The 26,859-nt window shown below is 42.3% G+C and overlaps 1 protein-coding gene across 1 annotated transcript; it reads right to left on the bottom strand.

Moving 5' to 3' along the window:
* Window positions 1-12,883: 12,883 nt before the first annotated feature.
* LOC309554479 (gastrotropin-like) lies at window positions 12,884-22,910 on the bottom strand (the record flags this gene model as incomplete). Its single annotated transcript, XM_082256226.1, has 4 exons — window positions 22,806-22,910; window positions 18,705-18,877; window positions 15,912-16,001; window positions 12,884-12,937 (listed from the first exon to the last, which is right to left on the bottom strand). The coding sequence occupies exons 1-4, from the start codon at window positions 22,870-22,872 to the stop codon at window positions 12,884-12,886; spliced, it is 384 nt and encodes a 127-aa protein (XP_082112352.1). The 5' UTR covers window positions 22,873-22,910.
* Between the last annotated feature and the right edge of the window lie 3,949 nt (window positions 22,911-26,859).

Below are 26,859 nucleotides of genomic sequence, written 5' to 3'. Positions count from 1 at the left end.
TTTTTATCAAACTCTTGGAAGAGAAGGTTAGAGCATAGGACAGCCATGGATATGTAAGGACAAAAAAATAGGGAAGAAGTGTAATCAGCGCTATCAATCTAAATACAATTCAACAAAATAAAAACTACAAAGTTATTATATAATTGTATATCTGGTTGCTAGCTCAAACACTTACAGTGCTCCACTTACTGCATATAATAATCTGTTACATAATATAGTGTAGCACAACCTATCTAAATAAACTACATCAGGAATTCCCAAACTGTGGGTCGGGACCCACTGGTGGGTCGCGAGCTGCATTTGAGTGGGTCGCGATGAGCCGGAAATCACTGAGAGCGGGCCTGCTTAAATTGTGCTGTGCAAGCCCGCGCAAATTACAGAGAGCCAGAGCAGTCAAATCGCAATAGATTCAGGACCCCTCCCATGCAGTTTATGGAGGCTGGTCTGCATTTCCCACGAGGAGGATACTTGCATCAGTGAGTAAGTATGTGGGCTGTTATGTAGGATATGTTCATGGGGTGCAGAGTCAGCTCCTTGGTCCTGCTGGCAGCAGCGGTGGTGGCTAGACTGGCGACGGGATTCTCTCAGCTATAGCAGACAGACAGCAGCCTCGGTGTCATAGGAGGACCAGGTGGCCTGGCGGTGTCAGGAGTTCATGGCAGCTTCTGTGACCCCAGTAGAGGATCTGAAGGAGAAGAGCCAGGACACCAAGACCAGCATAGAGCTCCTCATCATGGAGACTCTGTGTGAGGTGTGCTGGGCCCTGGAGAGGGCAAATAGGGGCTTCACCTTCACTGTGGACCGCTGGGAGAGGAAGGAGGGTGAGTGCCATATAGCCTTATATTTATTTAAATATTAAGTGTATTCAAAAATAAATTGATTGATATTTTTAATTTAACATCCTCCTCCCTTTAAAATATGCATTATTAATATTTGCATTTATATAGCGCCAACAAATTCCGTAGCGCTTTAGAATATTCAATTACAAGCAAATGGGTCCCAAAAAATAACTGTATTCAGAAGTGGGTCTCGGCCCAAAAAAGTTTGGGAAGCCCTGAACTACATCATAAAGTGCAATAATTCCACTGTAAACATTTGCATCCAACATTAAGTGCAAATATATGAATCTCCCCAAGTTCATTCACATTTTCCTAACAGTTCAATATAACATGATCCACACAGTGCAATTTTCCCTAATAGTATAGATAAGGTGAAGAAAAACACCCAAAGTGTCTTTGCATATTCATCCTATGGTGCTTATCCTCCACCGGGTGAATAACCTGCTCACCTCAAACATGAAAAGAAAACGCCTGGGTTATAATATATTCCAGGTACACATCCGCAGAGACCAGCTCTTTTATCCTCCTAGTTGCCCTCCCAATGGCTATACCCTCCAGCTCCACCAGCGTGAATCACACTCTCCCCACAGGAACGATGTAAGATACAAGAGGCACAGACACAGTGTACTCCCGTTTAAAGGCTTTGTATTGTACTTACTAAAAACAGGGTTTAACAAAGCATTTAATATAGTCAGTCTAACGTTGGCTCAGCTCCTTAGTAAGAATACGGCGTGACGCCACGGGCTCAGCTCCTCCCTATTATATGCATTGCGCCCTTGTGAAGTAGTCCAATGACAAGGCGCAACGTTATGTTATGTTGGACTATTATGAAAATGTGAATGAACTTGGGGTGATTTATATTTGCACGTTTGCACTTTATGTTGGATGCAAATGTTTACAGTGGAATTATTGCACTTTATGATGTAGTTTATTTAGATAGATTGCGCTTCACTATGTTATGTAACAGGACAAATAAATACCTACAGCTTTTATAAATGAAGGACCTTTAAAGTGGTTCTACAGGCAGAAGGTTTTTTTACCTTAATTCATTCTATGCATTAAGCTAAAAAACATTTTGGGTGCAGCACCCCCTTATCCTGAGCCCCATCTCGATCCAGTAATGTGCATGAGAGCAGCAACTCTCCCAGGTTTCTCTCCTCATTGGCTCACACAGCAGCAGGAGCCATTGTCTCCTGCTGCTGTCAATCACAGCCTGTAAGCCATTGAGATGAGCGTGTCCATTTACAGGAGCATGGCTCCAGAGAGAGCCTGCTTGAGTTCTCTCCATAGCAAGAGGCTTGCTATTGGGGGCACTTGGCAGGGGGAGGAGCCAGGACCGCTGGCAGGAGACCCAAAAAGAAGAGGATCTGGCTTCTCTGTGCAAAACCATTGCACAGAGCAGGTAAGTATATCATGTTTGTTATTTATTTTTTTAGTTACAACCTTTAGAATCACTTTAAGCCAACTTATCATCTGTGAGTTCAGCTCCTCACTTAAAAATACTGAATAGTTCAGCTACCAACTGCTTGGGTAGAGGTCACCATTCTTCAGTCGAACAGCAAGCTTCTACCCAGTTTCCTGAGTACTCCAATTAGGCTGAAGTTCCTCCAAGGTGCTTCAGTCCCCCTTGCTCAGCATTCTAAGCCTCAAACCTAGGCTTCTGTTGAATCACATGACCCCCCTATTCAGACAACAGGCCTAAGAGGAGCCGACTCACAATTGTGTCCCCAAGAGACCAAGGAGAAGACTGACTTCCCAAGGCCACTTCTTAATACTAACATGTTCTGCAAGCCTGCACTTGCAGGATGTCGATAAACTTCCTAGTGGTTGGCCGAGGGGACATAAATGTTCATAACTCAGGTTATTGTATCCTCCTACACTATTACCAGCCTAGCTACTCTAAATTTAAATAGACACTCCTGCTTAGGGCAGGGTGGCTACATTTTCAATTGCGACTGGATTGAACTTGTTGCAGCTGTACAACAATATTCATGTTATCAAAATCTTCACCCTAAAGAGAGAGAAAGTGACAGATTATCTTGAAAATAAATCCCCCACTTCTGGCACTAATTGTTGCTTTGCCCCAACAGCTTTGTTTTACAGCAGGAGCCATCAGGGAATACCTGCATTTTCTAAGGGGCGCATGTAATGAATGCTTGGACCAAAGCAGCCAATCACAAACCTTTAACGCTATCACTTGAGAAAAGGGTAGAAATAACTAACCCTATGTAATTTCTGACACCAACCAATATGGGGCTCACACAAGGTTGGGACTCCTGACTATTTTCTTTTTGATTTCCATAAGTGAACTCATATCAATACCCTTTGCATTATGTTTAAAAACTTTCCCACAAGGAGATGCTCTTTTAAAAAAAAAACCTTTACAAAAAATGACTGCCCATGCGCAAAGTCAGGTACAAACAATTGTCTACATTAAAAAAAAAACACTTTAAGGATAAGTCCAGCCAAAACCTAACTGACGCTAAACCTGCTCTTTGCCACATTCTAACCCTAATCTATCTAACCCTCTAAAGCAAAAATCGCTGTAGGTACCTATTCTGCAGCCTATCCGGTCTCGTCTCCAGCGGCGGAAGCTCTGTACAGGAGAGGACCGACAACGACTGTGAAATGCCTGGGAAGTGACGTCACTAGGGTTGCCACCTCATCCCTTTAAACCAGGACACATATTATTACACAGGTTCTAAAGCTGATATAATGCACACAAGGCACTAAGTGAGTTGAATTACCAACTTAATCAGCCACAGAACCTGTGTAATTAATGTGTGTCCTGGTTTAAAGGGATGAGGTGGCAACCCTAGATGTCACCCATAGAGTTACTATGGGGCTTCCGTTTTCAGATGCCTCTCCTACACCCACCTCCATGCTGAAGCCGCCGCTTACATCTGATGCTGGGACCGGATCTGATCGGCTGCAGAATAGGTAAGTACAGTGATTTTTGCTTTACAGTGTTAGATTAGGATTAGAATGTAATACAGAGCAGGTTTAGGGTTAGTTAAGCTTAACCTGGACTTATCCTTTAATAGGTAACATAGGACTCAAAGAACTGCTAAAGGGCTTCTAATGCTATTGGTTGCTGCAATAATTCATCTAACACTGTAGAAGCTTACCGCCATGGGCAACCTGCTACTGGTGCTTTGCTGGGCACTGCATGAAGTTAAAATAAACATGGAAGAAAGTGTTAAAGCCAAATTCTAAATACACAGATGAAATACATATATGGGAGCTGTGTTGTGGGCCAAAGGGTTAGTATATCTGTTTATCCCATCTTCAGATTTACACAGCCCTACCACACAGCGCTGACAGCTTGGTAACCTGGCTTTTCTCTGCTGGTGTTAACAACTAGGACACCTCTCTGTCTCAAGTCTCCAATTCTGGGGGTGTTCAACCATGTGGCTCAAAACAGCCATGAATGCAGCCATAGGCGTGCGCAAAGGGTGTGCTTGGGCACACCTTAATTACCCTGTGCCGCGTCGATTCCCCTTGCTTCCCATCTCCCACTTGCAGTGCTGACAGCTTTCCTCCTCTTTTCTCAGGAGCGTGGAAGGGGCAGGTAAATATTTTATTAACCGATCTTCCTTTTCTGAATGAACACAGTGAGTGATCTCTACCGATCACTCCTGTCTTCATTCTTAACTGAGCAAAGTAAACTGTGTTTACTGCAGGCTGCAGAGAAAGGGTCTGGGGAATTTCTGTCCTCAGTTTCTTTCTCTGTCTCAAAAGTGAGACATCAGGGGTCTTTTTAAACCCTTGATGTTTCACCAAAACCCCATAACGATGCTACTAAAAAAAAAAAAGTAAGAAAATTAATAAAAAATAATATTGTAAAAAATAATAAAAATGTAAAAAAAAATACTGACACTGTCCACTGCCCTATTGACACCAATCTTTGCTCTACTGACAACGTCCACTGCTCTGCTGATATACACATGTGTGTTTGTGCTCTGGGGTGCACACCCTAATGCAATAGGCTGTGCACACCAATGGATGCAGCCCAACACAAAATCGTAAACTTACTTACATGTTTTTATTTTTTTTTTTTAAATGCGTTTAAATGCACCTGAATAAAAATTTGACAGTATCTCTTTACTAGATTTTATACATTTTTTCTTCCCAAAGAAAAATCTCCCACTCTTCACAATCATACCTTATTCATGTTATCAGTATTTGGCAGCACCTATATTTGTGAGCAACTATACTTAAGGATGAAGCACACGAAAAGCAAAATTAGAACCAAAATATCAGATGAGCACCTTGAGAATTCATTGAGAATTACTACTACATCAATCGAACCAGATATTGGTGCATTAGTTTATCAAAAACAGTGTCAAATACTGTGGGGAAAAGGGAGGTAAAATGGCGCTGTCAGGCTAATAAATAGGAAATATAAATATATCTTAAAGTGCACTGGTGATAAAGTGAATAAAAATCAAGGTATATAAAACTTAATATGGTGAGTCCTTAAAAAGTGTAAATATGTTTAAAAGAAATTAATAAAAAAATATGTATATATATATTATCGTGATAAATGAATAAGAAAGTTAAGATATAAGTAATAAATTATTGGAAATCAATTCAGTGTGTGATCTTAAAGGTGTATATATGACTTCATAAAAAATACATTAAATAAATAAAGTGATGTTTTAAATATCCTCCATAAATAATTAAGGTGCTAATTAATCAAATATATATTGTGCTAGTGGGCCAAACAATAAATAGCTTTGTATAAATCTGTACACAATCAATTCATAAATAGTGTCCCAGCAATTTAAATAACATAAATAAATAAATAAATGTAAAGAGAATATATAGAAAAATTGTCCATATAAATAGCCAAATATTAAATGGTGCTGCAAATGTAATTGAGTCCCAAGATGGGAAATGAAGCAGGGATTTTAACAGGAAAAAATGGATTCCAGGAGTTCCAGACTGATGGGGGTGCTCAATACAGGAATAAGTGCTCCCCTCCTATTACTCCCGCACTCACCAGATGGTGGTACCCCCACAGGGGTAATCAGCGTTTGGGGTGACTCTCAAAGGTCCCTCCGAAGGCTGGCTAGTAATCCACTTAATCCCGACTTCATATGCCGTATTTTTCTCCAGGGGAAAATTGATGAGAAATCCCTCCTCTTAAAGTACTCCAATATATTTGAGAGATCTGCCCGTGTTTGTGCGATCTGCGGCTTTCCGCACATCCGCCGACCAATCACCGAGCAGCAATGCCTCCGTCCGTCAGAATAATTTTGAGCCGAACAATGTCAGCTTCCGCCCTGACTGCTCACCTTCCTCATTGCGGCTCGCGGCTCCCTTCTCACACGCCGCCGGTGTCCTGTCCAGCCGCGAGTAGGGGGTGTGACGTCACGCGCGCGTCCCGCCCCCTGCTCCTGACTGCGGGTCCTTCACACTAGGTCCACGCCCCGCCCCCCTGTTCGCGGCTTTTGGCTCTGGCTGCAGTTCAGGTATGTGATGTGGAGCTGAGCACATTTGGGGGAGAATACGGTAGCTGGCAGCTGCACAAGCATTAGTGTGCAGACTGCCATATGTTGTTGCTACTTGCCATGCTCATTACATTAGAGTGCCCTATAAAGTGCCCCTTAAAAAAAAAAAAGAAAAAAAATGTGCCCAACAGAGTGCTCCCTTGACATAAAATGTGGCCATCAGTGTGCCCCTTATTTTATGCTAAGGGACATGCTGATGAGCATATTTTATGTTAAGGGTCACTCTGAGGAGCATATTTTATGTTAAGGGGCACTCTGATGGGCATATTTTATTTTAAGGGGCACGCTAATGGGCATATTTTATGTTAAGAGCAACGCTGATTTAAATGTTTTGTTTTGCCCATCAGAGTGCCCCCTAACATAAAATGTGCCCATCAGCGTGCCCCCTAAATTGGCAAAATAAATGGAAAAAATGCGAAACACCGCGTTCGGTATTCGGCCTTCGGCCAAGTATTTCATTATTATTCGGCTTCGGCCAAGAATTTCATTTCGGTGCATCCCTAAACCATACTGAGTTCCTTGAGTACTCTCGGATGTACGCCATCCGGGCCTGGTAATTTGTTTGTGTTAAGTTTATCCAGCCTTTCCCTGATTTCACCCTCTGTTAGCCATAGTGGCAAGTCCTGTGTATTACTACTAACCAAACAGTCATGGTCAGTGTACCCCTCCGTTTCCTGTGTAAATACTGACGAGAAAAAAGCATTCAGCACGGTTGCTTTTTCAGTGTCCTCTGTAACCATCCCCCCCATCATCGCTAATTATGTGTGCAATATGCTCTGCCCTAGTTTTTTTGCTGTTGATATACTTAAAGAATTTCTTTGGGTTTTTTTTACTATCCTCCGCTATTTGTCTCTCAAAGTCTATTTTAGCCATCTTGATTTCGTGTTTACACATCTTATTTGCCTCCTTGTATTGCTTGAAAGCCGATACTGTGCCCTCTGATTTATATTTCTTAAAGGCCATTTTTTTTTCCCCTAATAAGTTTTTTAACGCTACTGTTTAGCCAGCCAGGTTTGGCCTTGTCTCTTCTAAATTTATTTCCCATAGGAATTCACTGCAAGATGCCTTTGCTTAATATGTTTCTAAAGCATTCCCATTTTTCCTCTGTGGTCAGTGCTCCCAGGGTTCGGTCCCAGTTTACCCTTTCCATCAATGAGTACAATTTTGGAAAGTTTGCCCTTCTGAAGTTAAGGGTTCTTATGTTCCCCACTTGCCTTGTTCTATTGTTATTTACACTAAATGTGATCATCCTGTGATCGCTAGAGCCCAGGTTGTCCTGGACTCCTACCTCCGAGATTATGTCTGGGTCATTAGTGATCAATAGATCCAGGACTGCATTTTCTCTAGTCGGAGAGTCCACCAACTGTGACATGTAATTATCCTGTAAGGTTTCCGTGAATAGACGGGCCTTATGTGAGTGTGTAATCCCCTCTCCCCAGTCAATGTCGGGATAATTGAAGTCCCCCAATATGATGACTGATCCTAGCTTTGCCACTTTACCCAAAAGTGCTAAAAATTCCAGCTCTACCTCCTCCCCTTGTTTAGGTGGCCTATAGCAAACCCCCACAATTACATTTCCCTTTACTCCTTCCCTAAGGAGTTCTACCCACATGGATTCTAACTCCATACTCATCCCTTCCGTAATGTCACTCCTCTCTATCACCCTTACATTGTTCTTGACGTAGAGACATACCCCTCCCCCTCTTTTTCCTACCCTGTCCTTCCGGTACACCGAATACCCTTTGATATTTGCCAGCCAGTCATGTGAGGGGTCGAACCAAGTCTCCGCTATTCCCACAAGGTCTATGTCCTCCTCATGAACTAACATTTCCAACTCATCCATTTTATTAGCTAGGCTCCTGGCATTAGCATATCCCCTCTTAGTTTTACAGAAGTTAAACGTGATTGGTTATGTTTATTCCTGTTTGGTCTGAGGTTCTCCCGCACAGACCTACCGATTGACGTTGTGGACCTACTGTCGCTGCTGACCCTACAACTGCCTTCAGTCCTCTGCTCCCTCCTGACTGACTCTACTTCTGAGCCCTCCCCCCGTCTCCTAGTTTAAAAGCCCCTCCAACTTGGTGGCCATCTTTCTCCCCAAAAGAGCTGTACCGTCCCCATTAAGGTGCAGCCCATCCTTACTAAAGAGCTGGTAGCCGACTGAGAAGTCAGCCCAGTTCTCCAGGAACCCAAACCCCTCCTTCCTACACCAATTCCTCAGCAACTTGTTAAGTTCCCTAATCTCCTTCTGCCTCTCCTGTGTGGCTCGAGGTACAGGCAGTATTTCAGAGAAAACCACCTTGGAGGTCCTTTTCCTCAATCTATTACCTAAGTCCCTGAAATCGTTCTTTAGGATCCTCCACCTACCTTTAACTTTGTCATTAGTGCCCACATGCACCATGACCGCTGGGTCATCCCCAGCCCCACACAATAATCTGTCTGCCAGATCTGCGATGTGCCGAACGCGGGCGCCCGGTAAACAACATACTGTTCGGTTCACGAGATCTTTTTTACAGATTGCCCTCTCTGTCCTCTTGATAATTGAGTCCCCAACTACCACAACCTTTCTAACCTTTCCTGAGTTACAGCCCCCCTTCTTCCTGGAGCCGTCCCTCCCCTGGCAGCTGGGGGAGGGTGCATGCTCCAGCTCTGCCACCCCTGAGTTGATATCATCCTCAACTTGCAACTCGGCAAATATGTTAGGGTGTACCAACTCAGGAGTGGCCTCCCTGACACTCCTCCCACTAACATTCCTAACAGTCACCCAGCTGCGTACCTCTGCTGCTTGCGTCTCCTCTTCTCCTCCCTCCTCTATGCTGGCCCCTGCCAGTGCCTGATGGGTAATGTCCAAGCTCCTTTCCAGGTTGTAGATGCCACGCAGTCTTGTCACTGTGTTCTCTAGATCCACGATGTGGGCTTCCAGAGCAACAAGTCGCTCACATCTTGCACAGCAGTATTCGTCCTCGATTGGTTCATCAAGGAACTCATACATGCCACAAGAAGTGCCCTGAGTGGCATCCCCAATCCTGTCGGACATTATTACCCACTACTCTATGGGGATAATGTTAACGACCTGCTCTTCCTTACCTACACTACCTCTAACTCCCCTGGTACTAAACCTGGGGTACTCACCAGTCGCTAATATACTAACCAGTCACTAAGATATTCACCAGTCGCAAGGATCCTCACCAGTCGAAAGGATACTCACCAGTCGAAAAGGATACTCACCAGTCGCAAGGATACTCACCAGTCGCAAGATACTCACCAGTCGCAAGGATACTCACCAGTCGCAAGATACTCACCAGTCGCAAGGATACTCACCAGTCGCAAGGATACTCACCAGTCACAAGGATACTCACCAGTCGCAAAGATACTCACCAGTCGCAATAAATTCAGTGCCAAACCACATACAAGTACCCTTTACTAGCTACAACAACATACTCTATTTTATTTCATGACAGATGGGGAACTTTAAGAAAAATTCCAGGTATGGCATTTTTGATAGAGTTACTTTGGTCCAGCTTTGACCAATGTAACTATGTACTGTATGTACCATACCTGTGGGATCCCTCTAGGAGTTGGAAATCATTGTATTAAACACTGTTACTCCAGGGATCTCCACTAGTTTCCATGTCCCATGCCACACGCAAAGGGAGGGGGCGTTGGGGGTGATGCATTGTTTACTACCACTGACACCAGAACAATATTTACTCACAGTCCAGCTCTCTTAATGTCTGGAGGACAGTAAACTGGCTCTTTGTTTAGAAAGTTTTTAGACCCCTGGTTTATACCATTCTTTGTCTAGGCAGTGGTCTCCAAACTGCGGTCTGTAGGCTGGATGCAGGCCCTTGCCTTCTTTTATTTGGTCCTTGGGGCACTTTTCTTTTCACTGATACCAGGTACTATTCCTCTCACTGACGTTAATGATGGGGCACTATTAATACCACTGACACCAGAAATGGGGCAATATTTCTGCCAGTGAAATTATTGAGGGGGCACTAGTCCACCCACTGACATAAACAATGGGTTGCTATATCTCCCACTGATACCAACGATAAGGCATTATTCCTCCTATTGACAACAACAATGGGGCACTATTTTTTCCCACTGACATTATTGATGGATAACTATTAATCACACTGACACCAATGATGGGTACTATTCCTCCAATTGGCACCAACAGTGGGGCATAATTTCTCCCACTGACGCCAACAATTTGGCACCATTCCTCCCACTGACACCAATAATTGGGCACTATTCTTCCCACTGACACCAACCATGGGGCACTAATCCCCCTCCTACTGACCACAGGCACTTGTAATTTATTACTCCCACTGACAACAAAGCCTAAACCCTAGTACACACGATCAGAAAATTGGAAAGAAAAATTTCACTTTCGAAGTGATCGTACAATATTCTGATCCTTAGTACACAGCTTTCGAGAGCTGATCACGACTGTTCATCAAAAATTATCTGAAGGGACAAACAAAATTTTTCTCGTACTATACCAGATTGTACGATTTTCGTTTAATCAGTACAGTTTCCGTTCAAAAAAAAAAATGGAAGAGCAAGACTATGCATGCTCAGAAATGAAAGAATACAATACAACACATTACATTACTTCCAAAGTTGTATTCTGTTGTCTGAGAATTATCGTAAGCTGAGTAACCTCTTCATTTTCCATATGAGACTAGCATGCAAAGAAAAAAAAAATGGACGATCATTGTCCGATATTCTCATTCTGTGTACGAGGCTTAAGACATTGTTTACTCGCAATGATGCTGGGGCATTTTCTGCTCTGACTGGCCACAGTCTGCCGTCCCCTTAACTCTGAAGGACAGTAAACTGGCCCTCTGTTTAGAAAGTTTGGAGATCGCTGGTCTAGAGCGATCCCACAGGTATATTATATACATAGTTACATAGGTCCAAGTAACTGTGTAAGAAATGCCATTCCTGGAATTCTTTTTTAAGCATATGTATACGATTTAGCAGCCTACCCGCCTATTGGATAGTATTGAGGACACAAAGAAGCTGGTTAGGATCATTGTACAAACAATTAAATTCTCTATTTTGTATTAAGTACGGTATTTGTCTGTGCCCATCTTGTTATAACTAAGGCCCAGTATAAAAAATGGCTGTTCAGTGAACCTTGTTGACTTCCACAACCCATTAGGGTAACATTGTACTTGCTCTAACCTCAAATATATTCCCTATTCTGTATCAGTAGACTGTTTTCTTTCCACTGTTGTAACTGTCTTTGCCAACAGAATGGCATGTTAATGACTATATTATAGGGTCATCGATATTACAGTGTCCTGCGGCGGAGGGACAGTCACTCCAAGGGTAGCTCAGTAGCATTTATTAAGCTGCAGGCAGATGGTAATGTGCATATTTGGGAAGAGAAGAAGCATTTTCCAGTAAAGGTTAGTTAAGGAAGAGCCAGAGGATCACATCTTTCATCCCTTTGTATTTGTAATACAGCAATGGATTCTAACCACCAGAGTCTTATTATGAAATTTGAAATTATTTACACGCTGATAGCTGCAAAGTGTCTCTGGCGCAGAATCGTTCTTGGGGCAAACTTTCATTATTGTCCATGTTGTTTTAAGAGGACCTGTTTTGAAACACTCAAAGAATCTTTCGTTAATGGCTCATTAACACGGGTGCACATTTGTGAATGCAGGAGACCCAGCATCACCATTTACCTGTCTGTGTCCAAAGCCAATTGTTTACAGGTAATCGCTCCATAAACAACTACAAGTGAGCAGCCGTGAATAGCTACGAGAGCTGTCCACCTCCCATTGCTTCCAATGGGGCTTCCAACGGCAGGTAATCGCTGGGAAACCCTGCTGGGTCTCCCGCATGTAATTGTTAACAGCCCTTTGTGCAAGGGGGAACGGGGCCTTATGCCTCATTCACACAAGGGCGTATCAATGCGTGTCCCATATGAGGGCCGTTTTTACCGACACAAGGAAGCACAGGTGTTCCATGTATCTCCATGCAAGCAGTCCTATTTATGTTTATTGGGAAGCAGCAGCTGCGTGAACACAGCTGCTGCTCTCAATTTGACATCTGTGCATGTCCCCGAGTGGATGCTGTCTGTGTATGAGGACACACACCCACACAGCTGTCAAACTGAAACCAGTGGCCATGCCAGTTCAGCCACTGTGTACCAAAAGACATCATTGGGACTTCATGCACGAGGATACACGGAACACCTATGCATCCGGTGCAAGCAAAGTTGGCCCTTTGCACAAGTGAACATAGATACGCCTGTGTGAATGAGGCCTAAAGAGCTCCAATCAAACCTTTTTTTGGCTTGTTGGAGTTACATTTTAAAGGACAACTCAACTTTAACCACTCCATGACTACCATTATTAGATTTATAGCATTAAAAAAATAGACAAGTGTGATGGAGGCCCTCGTGGATTATTCCTTTCAAAAGAAAACCATGAGTCAAAAATGTAGAAATTAAAGTTTATTTGTTTCTAAACAAACTGTTTTGGCATTCATCCTGGGCTTTCTGCTTTATGCCACCTTCTTGCTTGTTCGGGTAAATGTGACTCCTCCAGATACTGAGGTCTGCAAGATATAAAGGAAGAAACGTAAGGCAGGAATCTTAAGTACATATATGTTTGCCATTGGGCTGTTTTACTAAAGGGATAACAATTTTTTTAAAACTCAGCTAGAAATTTAACTGTATTTTGAATTTTTTTCAATTTAAAGGTGCAGCATATACATTGCTGTTCTTTAAATTTGAACTAGCATACTATTTTTAATAAACCTTACCAGTACCAAACTAGAAAAGAGCATATAATGAAAAAAACTTTGTATCCAGAGCATTTTTCATTTTTTTGAATTAAGTTAAAACATGCATTTCAGATCTAAAACATTATACAGTATAGATTCTGAGAGGCTGTAGATTTGAAACAAATATATATATTTTGGGGTGCCTGATTGTTGTGCAACTGTTTCTTATTAAACATTTAAAAGATGAGACCAAATATGGCAAGCCTTAAAATTGCACGTGTCTGTGAAATGGCCAGAACATTTGATACTCAAATTTGCCCAAAGGTGACTTTTAAAAGCCTTTATATGTCATCAGGTCAGAGTTAAAGGGGTTCTAAAATCAAAACATTTTTTTTACATTTTTGCATTCCCTAATTCAAGCTGCCCTCTTTTATAACCTCTATTTTATTGTAGGAAAACATTTTACTTTTACAATCACTTTAACCCAAACATTGTCCCTAGAATTATTCCTCCTATTCTGACATGCACACCAATACCAAATATGTGTTACTTGTTTGTTAGTTCTTTTTATTAGTTACATAGATTGTAAAAAGACACTCTAGTTTAACCAATAGATAAAAAGAAGATAAAAAGAAGAAAAATAGATTAAATTTGCTCCAGTGAAAAAAAAATAATTTCTGATCCCCCAGGAAGCAATCTAATATTCCTTAGAGCAGTGATGGTGAACCTTGGCACCCAAGATGTTTTGGAACTACATTTCCCATGATGTCCTAGAGCAGGGGTCTCCAAATATTTTAAACAAAGGGCCAGTTTATTATCCTTCAGACTTTAGGAGGGCCGGATTGTGGCCCGCAGGGGCAGTAAATGTCCCGGGCTCGGCATCAATGAGAATAAATATGGCCTCAGGTTTGGTGGTCAATAGGAGAAAGGAGCAGTGTCCCTATTAGTAGGGGGAATAGTATCCCATCATTGGTATCAGTGGAAGAATTATAAGAATAGTGTCTCCTATCAGTGGGAGGAATAGTGCCCCGAGGGCCAGATAAAGACTAGCAAAGGGCCACATCTGGCCCTCGGGCCGCAGTTTGGAGACCCTGTCCTAGAGCAACAATCTCTGGTGTTATTACCTATAAATCTTAATATCCAGTTATATTTTATTAATTTAGGAATGCATCCAGCTCTTTTTTAAAACAATCCACTGAGCTGGTCAGAACTAGATTTTGAGGGAGTCTATTACAGTAAAAGCCTTTCCATATGTGGAAATTAAATCTCTTTTCCTTCAGACGTAAAGAGTGCCCCCTTGTCCTCTCAAATGACCTGCAAGTGAATATCTCAACACTAAGTTCACTATATGGACCATTTATGTATTTATAACTGGTGATCATATCCCCCATTTGTTCTCCTTTTCTCAAGAGAGAATACATTGAGTTCAGCCAATCTTTCCTCATAGCTGAGCTCCTCCGTGCCTCTTATCAGACTGGTTTCCCTTCTCTGCACTTTCTCCAGTTCCCCAGTAATCTTTTTGAGAATTGGTGCCTAAAACTGAACTGCATATTCCAAATGAGGCCTTACTAATAATTTGTACAGGGGCAAAATGATGTCTTTCTTTATGGAGTCTATACCTTTTTTAATACAAGAAAGTATTTTGCTTGCTTTAAAAACTGCAGCTTGGCATTGCATTCTGCATTTAGGTCTTAGATTTACCAGAACACCCAGATCTTTCTCCGCAATTGACTCCACAGCTGTCCTCCCCCTAGTATGTAGAGATGGGTTGAAGACCCCCTGTTCGGTTTGAACATTGCAAAAGTTTGGATCTGAACAACGAACTCCTTTGAAATCAATGGGACTGAAGGGTTATATGCTAGTTTTTGGGCATATAAAGGGTATAGGGGTCCAGGTACTGCTCTGGAGGACATGTATCAATAAAAAAAAAAATGTTTGTAAAAAAGATCATTTTTAAATGAGCAGTGATTTACTGATGCTTAAGGCGAAATAATAAAAATGAAAAAGTCCTTTAAATACAGTGCCTAGTCTGCCTGCTAAGTGGCACAAATGTACCATGTATAGAACCTGCTGCAGCAAAACTGACATATTCTTTTAATAGTCTCCCCTTCTCCACTGTGACACAGCAGCTTAGCTTCCCTATCAGCAGTGAGTAGTTTAAAGTGAAATACTCCTAAAGTTTTTAAAGATGATATGTTCACCGTGCCCTCAGGTACAGAGGTTAGTGATGACTTGTCTTAAAGGTAATCTACTGAAGGTTAAGAATACAAAAAATACTTGAATGCTTGAGTGAAAGCTGCTTGCCAAAAGGATCATTAGATTCAGAGATCTAGGCAACTAAAAAGTTGAACCCATCCTCTTATACCTTTACACTGATCCTTTGATGTAGTGATCATCTGTTGACTCTTCTTTCCCAATGGGCAGCCTTGCAAACCCTAGCCACAAATGTCTTGACCATTCTGGGTACCCTTAACTCCCAGTGTTTGTGAAGCCACCCATCACATAAGGACCAATGCAAAAACTGCACACACTACACGGGCTGTCCTGTTCTGATGATAGAGTTTGAAATAAAAAGCTCTAAAATAATAAACTACAGTATATACAGTATGTGCAGCGAATCAGCCATTCTGGATTTACAATTGGCACAGGGGCACAAAGCAATGATTTATATGACTCTACTATTTTAAAATGAGGAATAAAACCCTTATTTTGTGAATTTGATGGAAATGAGAAAATACTGTGTAATACATAGGCAGCAATGAAAAGAACAAACAAAAAAAAATAATAATATAATGCCTTGTCTTACCTCCACCAATTTTCCTCCAACAATCTCTGAAGTGTGATGGTATTTAGGAAAATCCACAATCAATTTTCCACCCTGCAGCTGGACAGTCCCCTGAAATGGAATGCTATTGTTAAAGTATATTTAAATTAAAAAAACAATAACATAATATATCGCAGCCTACCTGTCCTTAGATGTAGTGGCTGCATTAGTATTCTTAAGTGGGGTACACACTATAAGAAAATCGGGTGAACAATCGTCCGATTTTCCTTGTTTTTTCACAGCAAATCAGAACCAATGAAAGAAAATTCGTACAAACATTCTCGTACAACAAAGGCTTTTTTTTGTTGTTGTTTATTATTTCTGATCATGCAAAGTCTTTAGTTTCGTATGAAAACGGTACACATTAAGCGAAAATCGTTTGTTCTGTTCCCGTGAGAGAAAAATTGAGAAAAATTTTGGAGCTTGTCCCTTTGGAAATTTTTGTTCAGAAGGTCGGAATCGGCTGTAGAAAGTTGTGCACACACTATACGAAAATCAATTCTCGCACGATTTTCTTAAGGCTCAGACACACTATAAGAAAATCGGGCAAGAGCTTTTGTCCAAAGAACTTTTCTACGATTTTTGTATAGTGTGTACACAACTTTCTACAGCCGATTACGACCTTCTGAACGAAAGTTTCCAAGGGACACTCTCCAAAATCTTTCTCGTATGGGAACAGAATGAACGATTTTCGCTTAATATGTACCATTTTCGTACAATTTCATAAAGAAAAATCCCAAAAAAAAGACTGCGCATGATCAGAAACAATAAACAGCAAAAAAAGCCTTTGTCATACGAGAATTTTTAAACAAATTTTCTCATTCCGATTTGCTGTGAAACAACGTGGACAATTAGAGAATCGTTTGCCTGATTTTCTTAAAGTGTGTAACCCACTTTATAGTTTGTACAAGCCATTATTTTCCTTCATTTTTAATTGGTGACCCTACCAGTAACACACTTCCTATCCTAGGGTTGACAGACCAGACTCACTCTACTGTATCTATAGACAAGTAGGGTCGTTACCCCAGGACAAGAAGCATGTTAGGACAGGAGAACTAACCCCCCTTCACCTCTAAAACATATGGGAGAAGTTTTCTAAAGGTCCATAGAGGTGAACTCAGCAGGGCTGATAAAACTGCTTTAGATTACACTGCAGAGGGCACAGATCAGCTCTAGCGTTTTGCGTTTTAGTGTTTTTTTGTATTTATCAAAAATAAACAAGAAAATACTTTTAATAGTAAATTTATCAGATCAAAAGGAAGCAAATAAGGTGAGTTCATTGTTAGTGTTTACATAAACTTTAAAGTGGTTGTATACCCCACTTGGTGATTTCTACCTACAGGTAAGCCTATAATAAGGCTTCCCTACAGGTAAAATTAATATCTCCTAAACCTGCACGGTTTTTAGGAGATATTCACCCTGTATGCAGCCGCTGACATCAGCGGCGCATGCGCTCTGAAGGTACGGCGTATCGTCCAAAATATTCAGAGCTCCTTGCTGGAACAGAGGGCTCCCCTGTCTCAGGCCATTCACAGCGCTGGAGCCCGCAAACCTGGAAGAAACGCCGAGGGAAAATATCAGCTCCCTCAGCGGTGACCGGGCACCGGGCACTGGGCAGGTAAGTATTTCATAATGTGCTAGTATGTGATGCATACTAGTACATTATGATATTGTCTTGCAGGTTTTTTTTTTCTTTTTTAGGGGGGGGGGGGGGTTTAGCGGTTTACTACCCCTTTAAAGCTGAACTCGAGAACAAGCTAATATTGTCTAAATACAAGAGGCCTGATTAATCTTATTTTAATCTTGGTGTGCTTTGTGTATTTCTTCCAGATACACTATATTGTCAAAAGTATTGGGACGCCTGCCTTTACACACACAGGAACTTTAATGGCATTCCAGTCTTAGCCTGTAGGGTTCAATATTGAGTTGGTCCACCCTTTGCAGCTATAACAGCTTCAACTCTTTGGGGAAGGCTGTCCACAAGGTTTAGGAGTGTGTCTATAGGAATGTTTGACCATTCTTCCAGAAGCGTATTTGTGAGGTCAGGCACTGAGGTTGTCCGAGAAGGCCTGGCTTGCAGTCTCCGCTCTAATTCATCCCAAAGGTGTTCTTTTGGTTGAGGTCAGAACTCTGTGCGGGCCAGTCAAGTTCTTACACCCCAAACTCGCTCATCCATGTCTTAATAGACCTTGCTTTGTGCACTGGTCAAAATCATTTGGTGGAGGGGGGATTATGGTGTGGGGTTGTTTTTCAGGGGTTGGTCTTGGCCCCTTAGTTCCAGTGAAGGGAACTCTTAAGGTGTCAGCATACCAAGACATTTTGGACAATTTCATGCACCCAACTTTGTGGGAACAGTTTGGGGATGGCCTCTCCCTGTTTCAACATGACAATCCAGCAACTCTACATGAGCTTCTTTTAGCACAGACCAGTCACTGCTGCTCCCATTCCTTGTACAGGATGACTGGCCTTGTATTTGCCCCCTGCTGTAGCTTTCTGTTGTCAGCCTCTAATGGGCGGGGCCTGCTAGGCCCCTCCTACTGCTCTGCTGTCTACATAGGTTATAGACAGCACAGAAATGATGTCACTTCTAATTTTACATCACAGTAATAATTGAGTTTGCAAAGGCATTTGGTAATCACAAAGTAGATTGTAATCATTTTTTGAAGAATATATTTGAATTCATGTTTTTTTGCTTTAGGTTTATTTAAAATCCATGCACACATTTTGTGTGTTTAAACTATAATCAGCATATTAAAGCGTAATGGGATTCTGTACCTTAAACTTCTTGCCAGAATGAGTCTCCAGCTCACTTTCTTGGCCAACAGTAAATTTGTTGGTCAGGGTGAATCCTGGATAGAGTTGTGACCAAGAGAAGTCATTACCATTCTGGACTACCTCTGTAGTGTACTTGAAGTTTCTTCCTTTCTCAATTTGTTCAGCAGGGATGCCTAGACAGGAAAAAAAAGTTGTTTTATTACATTGTTCCAGACAACCATTAAAAACACTGGAAAGATTCCATAAAAATGTACAAATCATGAATGGAGTATTAAGCAGCCACTAATGCTTTTATGTGCGCTGATATTTGAGCATATGATTGTCCTCATCATATATGCCTACTGTGATGATTAGCAAAGTTCGTTAACCTGTTCTGGACCGGAAGGATTTGCCCTTTAATGACCAAGCCATTTTTCGACACTGCATTAACTTTAATAGAAAATTGGTGCGCGGTCGTGCGACACTGTACCAAAATAAAAATGATGTCCTTTTTCCCCCCACACATAGAGCTTTTATTTTATTTTTTGTGCTATAAACAAAAAAAGACAATTCTGAAAAAAAAAATAAATAAATAATAATAACAATTATTTTTCACACTCTGCTATATAACATTCCCCCCAAAAAAATAAAAAAACTAATTTTTTCATAATTTTAGGCCAATTTGTATTCTGCTACATATTTTTGGTAAAAAAAATCGCAATAAGCGTATTTTGATTGGTTTTCGCGTCTACAAACTAGGGGAAAGATTTATGTCATTTTTAATTCTTTATTTTTTCCTAGTAATGGCGGTGATCAGCGATTTTTTGTGGGACTGCAACATTGCGGCGGACAGATCAGAACCCCTAACTGACATTTTTGACACTTTTGGGGGTATCAGTGACATTTCTACAGTAATCAGTGCTAAAAATTTTGCACTGTTACTGTAATAATAACACTGGCAGGGAAAGGGTTAACACAGTGGTAATCAAAGGGTTAAGTGTGAGCCTAGGGGAGTGTTTTCTAACTGTATGGGGAATGGGCTTGTGAAATGATCACAGAGACCTGTGATCCTATATAGAAGGATCACAGGCACTCTGATCATTTCAGAGAGGAGAACGGTCAGCTGTGTTTACAACAGCTGACCGTTCTTCTCTCTCAGCGTGGAACGATCGCTGTTGTCCGGTGGCATCGGTCCCGTGGATCGGCATCCTGGCTGTCAAGTAAGAGCGGGAGCACGCAGGAGATGCAGAGGCTGTGTGAGCATGGTACAGGAGATGTCAGGGGCTGCAGACATGGTACAGGAGATGTCAGGGGCTGCGGACATGGTACAGGAGATGTCAGAGGCTGCGGGCATGGTACAGGAGTAGTCAGAGGCTGCGAACATGGTACAGGCGATGTCAGAGGCTGCGGGCATGGTACAGTAGTTGTCAGAGGCTGCGAACATGGTACAGGAGATGTCAGAGGCTGCGAACATGGTACAGGAGTTGTCAGAGGCTGCGGACATGGTACAGGAGATGCAGGGGCTGTGGACATGGTACAGGAGATGCCAGAGGCTGTGAACATGGTACAGGAGATGTCAGAGGCTGCGGACATGGTACAGGAGATGTCAGAGGCTGCGGACATGGTACAGGGGATGTCAGAGGCTGCGGACATGGTACAGGAGATGCAGGGGCTGCGGGCATGGCGCAGGAGATGCAGGGGCTGCGGACATGGTACAGGAGATGCAGGGGCTGCGGACATGGTACAGGAGATGCAGGGGCTGTGGACATGGTACTGGAGATGCAGGGGCTGCGGACATGGTACAGGAGATTCAGGGGCTGCGGACATGGTGCCGGAGATGCAGGGGCTGCGGGCATGGTACAGGAGATGCAGGGGCTTCGGGAATGGTGCAGGTGATGCAGGGGCTGTGGTCATGGTACAGGGGCTGCAGACATGGTACAGGAGATGCAGGGCTGTGGGCATAGTACAGGAGATGCAGGGTTGCCGGCATGGTGCAGCGGCTGCGGACATGGTACAGGAGATGCAGGGCTGTGGATATGGTACAGGAGATGCAGGGCTGCAGGCATAGTGCAGGAGATGCAGTGCTGCGGGCATGGTACAGGCCTGTACCATGCCTGCAGCACTGCATCTCCTGAGGAGAAGTCTTGCTTATCTTTTGGACAAAAGGCGCCCTACATTTAAAAATGGCGCCGCCCAGCACCAACACGTCACCGTGCATGCGCCGTCTGCACGGGAATAGCCGAACGTGTACGGGCTTTCCCAAGCAACGGCGCATGCGCAGTGCGCATGTCGGGCCGGCCGCGGCCATTTTATTTTCAGGTGTTAGCAGCCCCAGGGCAGGGGTGACTTGCCGGCCTACTGGGAAATTTCCTGGTATCCCGGTAGGCCAGTCCGACCCTGATGGCACCCCAATCTCAGTCCGTAGGGTTCAATATTGAGTTGGCCCACCCTTTGCAGCTATAACAGCTTCAACTCTTCTGGGAACGCTGTCCACAAGGTATAGGAGTGTGTCTATGGGAATGTTTGACCATTCTTCCAGAGGTGCATTAGTGAGGTCAGGCACTGATGTTGGATGAGAAGGCCTGGCTCGCAGTTTCCATTCTAATTCATCCCAGGTGTTCTTTTGGGTTGAGGTCAGGACTCTGTGCAGGCCAGTCAAGTTCCTCAACCCCAAACTGGCTCATCCATGTCTTCATGGACCTTGTTTGTGCAGTTGACTAGTGCACAAAGCAAGGTCCATAATGACATGGACTAAATGTTTAGGCTTATGATCAGTCTGACAGTTGCTGCTCAGTCAACACCCTGACCTCAGAGGCTGTACTTCAGTTTCTAAGTGTGCCATTATTCAGGGCTCTCTTTTTGGTTATGAACTTTCAGAACCTGGGAGAGGTCTTCAGCAGCTTCTCTTGAGATTCTGATATTCTCTAACCCCTTAAAGTGGAACTAAAGCCACATTTTTTTCTACATTTTGGATAGACTGTTATAACCCATGTTAGTTTCCTCATTTCCTTCTGTGGACATTTAGGCTGATTTCCCTTTACTTTCAGTTCCATAGTCCCAACAGAAAGTGACAAAATCCTTCCAAAGTGATGGAAAACCCTGGTTGTCACCGGGGTCACCAGAACCAGATTTCTCCTCTATGCCTGTTATAAGGACAACTCAAAATGTGGGATTATGAGGGATTTTCTTTTCATTTGACTATCAGTGGAAGTTTTGACCAATAGAAAAGCTGTTAATAGACGGATTTATTTTAAAATAAATAATAACAGGTCTAACATTTTTTTAACATCTTAAAGTTAAAAAATGTTAGTCATAATATGATTTATTTAAAAAATAAATTGTTCTATGTGTGTGCAATTGCACTGTGGGGCGCTGGACTAATAGAACTCTATTAGGTCCTTCAATGTTAAGCAAGCACGTGATTAGAGCTTGAGGCTTTAATTGGCTTGTTCAACATCGTGCTTGGGGCGCAGAGCACTGCGCCCTGAATCATCCCACTTTTGACCATAGCGATTCAGAATTCGCCATTGTGTCACTTCTGGTTTTACGTCAGTCAGGAGGCTGAAGATGGAACCTGGAAGCTGCTGGGTATTGGGAGCCGTGAAAGCCTTGAATGGGCAGGTAAGGATCTGGATGGGGTTTGCTCCCCCACAAAAATTTTTTTATCACCAGCTGCCATTGGTGCTCACCACAAAAATAGAAAAGGTTAATTCCCCTCTCTCTTGGAGACACAGACAGCAATAAAACTGTGACAGCTGTTCTATTCCCTCTAAACTCTATCCAAAACAAAAAAAGTCATGCCATTAGTTTTACTTTAACTCCAAGACTGAAGAGTCAGTTTCAGACAATGTAAGTCAACTTAAGCAGGCGAGGAAACAAATATTGTAAAAGGCTTCTGAGCCTGTACAATGTATATTCCAGCATATTCCCCCTGCGTTGGAAGCCCAGGTAATGCATACAACAGCCCATAGACATGAATGACTTGTGCTCACGAAACACAAGTACCAGTGTATACCCAAATACAGTCATTCACAGGCAGGGAAAATAAGTGTCACTTTTAAATAGAAGCAAGGTATTTTGGCCTTAATGGCTTGGAAAATATCAGAAAATTGAAATACCCACCAATTAGTGCCATGAAGGTGTCATAGTTCTCCTGGGATTCCACCTCGTATTTTCCAGTGAAGGCCATGGTGATGTCGCCGCTGTAAGGAGGGAGCAGGGAGCCCAGAGAATAATTCAGCAGGAAGTACAGATAGGCTGCTGGCTTCCATTTTTATACGCTATGCTTTGTGACACCTCCCTGCAGTTTATCTCAGAAAGATCTGCTTATATCTACAGCATCTTCTGATAAGCCGGTGTTTTTGACCTGCAGGTAAAACCAAGTTGAGCTATCTGTAAAGCAATAAAATAAAGTATGGACTTTTTTTTTTTTTCCTCATTGCAGTTTATAATTTTATTATCATATCAGTGCAGTAGCAGAAGTCTGTTAGCAGGCCTATACACATGAACGGTCAACTTTGGCCCTTAGTTCAGGAAGGCTTCTTTTTTTTTCTTCTTATGGCGCCAGTCAAATTGTAACCATTACTGTAGTATCTTCATCTGTCAGATATTTGTTACATGTGTCAGGCATTTGTTTCCATTTACTGTCAAAGGCTAGTAAGTTTGTACAGAGTTTAGGAAGCATTTGTCCACATATGTAACAAATATGGTCATACCGTAGGATATATGTAAGAACATACTATACATAGTACATAGAATGGTTACTGGTAAAGATAATTAGATGACAGAGGACCCTTGTTAACTATTTGATCCAAAACCCAGAAAATCTTACGTACATATCTGACTCTTCTTAAAGCCGTAGTAAACTGCAGTTGGTGAAAAAAAAAAAAAACATTTCCCTGCAAGGCAATGTCATAATGTGCTAGTAAACATTGCCTACTAGCCCATTATGAGAAACTTACCTTAAAAGAAGCCCTCCAGAGGGCTTCCATCTTATCCATGTCTTCCTTCTGGGTTCTCGACCTCCGGCTACATGAGTGGTCAGGGGCACCAGAAACATCAGGGGGAGACAAGCAATAATCGGTATTGAGATGAAGAAGCTGAAGATGAAGAAGCTAGGAAGAAAGAAAACAAACCCAAATTCACAGAGCCAAGTCTCTAGCCTTAACCCATGACAAGTCTCTAGCCTGAACCCATGCCAAGTCTGTAGCCTGAAACCATGCCATGTCTCTAGCCTGAACTCATGCCAAGTCTCTAGCCTGAACCCATGCCAAGTCTCTAGCCTGAACCCATGCCATGTCTCTAGCCTGAACCCATGCCAAGTCTCTAGCCTGAACCCATGCCATGTCTCTAGCCTGAACCCATGCCAAGTCTCTAGCCTGAAACCATACCATGTCTCTAGCCTGAACTCATGCCAAGTCTCTAGCCTGAACCCATGCCAAGTCTCTAGCCTGAACCCATGCCATGTCTCTAGCCTGAACCCATGCCAAGTCTCTAGCCTGAACCCATGCCATGTCTCTAGCCTGAACCCATGCCAAGTCTCTAGACTGAATGCATGCCATGTCTCTAGCCTGAACCCATGCCATGTCTCTAGCCTGAACCCATGCCAAGTCTCTAGCCTGAACCCATGCCAAGTCTCTAGCCTGAATGCATGCCAAATATCTAGCCTGATCCCGTGCCAAGTCTCTAGCCTGAACCAATGCTAAGTCTCTAGCCTGAATGCATGCCAAGTCTCGAGCCTGAACCAATGCCAGCCTGCTGGATTTTACATGTAACTATTGCTAGCGACTGTTACAGCCGCTAGCAATAATTACTATGTTCTCCCGGCGGGGATGGCTTTCCCTGCTGGTAGAACACAATAGCTTTGTGGGAGAGATTCCCCTGTCACCACTGTCTTTGTTGATAGGGAAATTGAGCACTCTGTCTATGGCCGGCCTTAGAGTATACATAAACCTAAAGTACAAGCTTTAATATGTTGCTGTCATTTTTAAAGTCATTTTCAATATTTCTAAACCTGCAGCTTTTAACTAAAATAATACATTGTGATTCTGCCAAAAAGATCCTTGTTCAGGTATTTCTTGGCATATGGTGACAATGCTCTGTCCCCATCTCCTAATTTTTCTCCTCAGTTGTCACTCTGTTCAATGGGATTAATGATATAGACTACCAGTGGGTTTTTTGCGCATGCCTGACTCCACTGTTTTAACCATCAAGAAACCATGGCCCTGAGAAATGTCATGTAACCATTCCTAGAGTGCAAAGAGGATGCAGGAGATCAGCAGCAATGAGGTGCAAGAAGGGATGAAAAAAGATGAAAACAAGTATTTTATTTAAAAAAAAATGTGGTAGACTCTATGATGCGTCATTTATTTATGGTTAACATTTACTTCAAGCGCCGGTATCACTGATTTATTTGTGTGCCTTTGAGTTAAAACAAAGACTTTTACCATTTTTAAAGCTGGAAATCTCCTGCATCTAGTGTGCAGACACATTATAGGTTGGACATTACACATCATACTTAACTCAGCAGCAGGCTCACAGTTCTTGTCCTATTAATCTTTAAATCTTATCAAGCAAAGGGGAAGGCTGACTTGCATAACCCTGGACGTCTGATCTTTTACTGCCTGTAATAAATGTCAGACATAAGAAGTGAAGAGGGTGAATCATAGAGGAGGAGGGCGGCCAGAAGTCTGATTTGATCTATCTATCTATCTATCTATCTATCTATCTATCTATCTATCTATCTATCTATCTATCTATCTATCTATCTATCTATCTATCTATCTATCTATCTATCTATCTATCTATCTATCTATCTATCTATCTATCTATCTATCTATCTATCTATCTATCTATCTATCTATCTATCTATCTATCTATCTATCTATGGCTCGATTCACACCTATGCATGTTGCTCTTGAGCGTTTCAGCAGTGCTTTTTGCTGTGTTTCAGCATTTTCCGACATGGGTTTTTGATGAGTTTTGCAGTTTGCATTTTGATTTCTTTTTATTTGGCCAATTTGTTGTTAGGCAGATTAAATAATGCAAAACGCATCAATAAACGTGTACAAAAAAAAACAATAACTCGCCAAATACTCGTCAAAAATGCAGGACTTGCATTTTTATTGCATGCCCATTGAAGTATAATACATGCAAAACGCTTCATTTTGCAGGAAAAAGTCCCAAACCCTTTCCAAAAACGCAGAGGCACAAAAATGCATTAATGCGAACGTGTTCCATAGGAACCCATGTTAAAAAAATGAAATGCGTTTCTGCACAAAGCATGAAAAACCCCATTAGTGTGAATGGAGTCTGTCTGTCTGTCTGTCTGTCTGTCTATCTATCTATCCCTCTGAGGCCTGGTTCATACCTATGCAGGTTGAAGTTTGCATTTTTCATTTTTCAATACACCTTTTTGATTTATTGAAGTCTATGGAACCAAAAATAAGAAAAAAGTCCCTGGCCTTTTCCATAAAATGCACAGATGTGAACGTGATCCATAGGAAACCATGGTAAATGTACTGTAGTGTGTTTCTGTAAAACTGAAAACACACTATAAAATGCAAAGGTGTGAACCAGGCCTTAATACCAAAGCACTAGCATGAACAAGTTCTTGGGTTTAGATAACCTAATAGAAAAAAACTGACATTCTAGATCAGGGTTTCTCAACTAGGGTTCCTCCTGAGGTTCCTTGAGCAATGGGCAATTTCTGCCTCTCAGATCAGTTCCCAATGACACCATTGTTTCTTTTAGCTATCTGTAAGGGGGTAATTCTTCCCAATGATGACAAGAGTAAGGAGCATTTTCCCACTGACTGTCACACTAATGTGTCCTGAGTTGCCGATTTTGAATTTTTAAACTCAATACAGATATCATATTCACGGAGGAAGCAGGAAGATAATGGACCACCAGATCTGCTGTAAGCACAAGAACTTTACTGCCCAGGATACCACAGAGGGACTGTTTACCCCTAAATTCAGGATCATGAGTCTATGGAACATGTGAGTGTTTTTACTATGTGTTATGGTTAATAAACTGTCTACAGTCTACACTTAGAGGTTTCTTGTTGTTTTCTTTTTGATTTTTAATTTTTAGCAGGGGTTTCCCCAAACCAGAAATTAATTTCAAGGGTTCCTCTGTGTTGAAAAGGTTGAGAAAGGCTGGTGTAGATTGTCAT

Source organism: Pelophylax lessonae (genome assembly GCF_965119305.1).
Source record: "Pelophylax lessonae genome assembly, chromosome: 4".
NCBI lineage: Eukaryota > Metazoa > Chordata > Amphibia > Anura > Ranidae > Pelophylax > Pelophylax lessonae.
The sequence above is the reverse complement of the archived record's forward strand: the minus strand, read 5'-3'. Positions and strand labels throughout refer to the sequence as shown.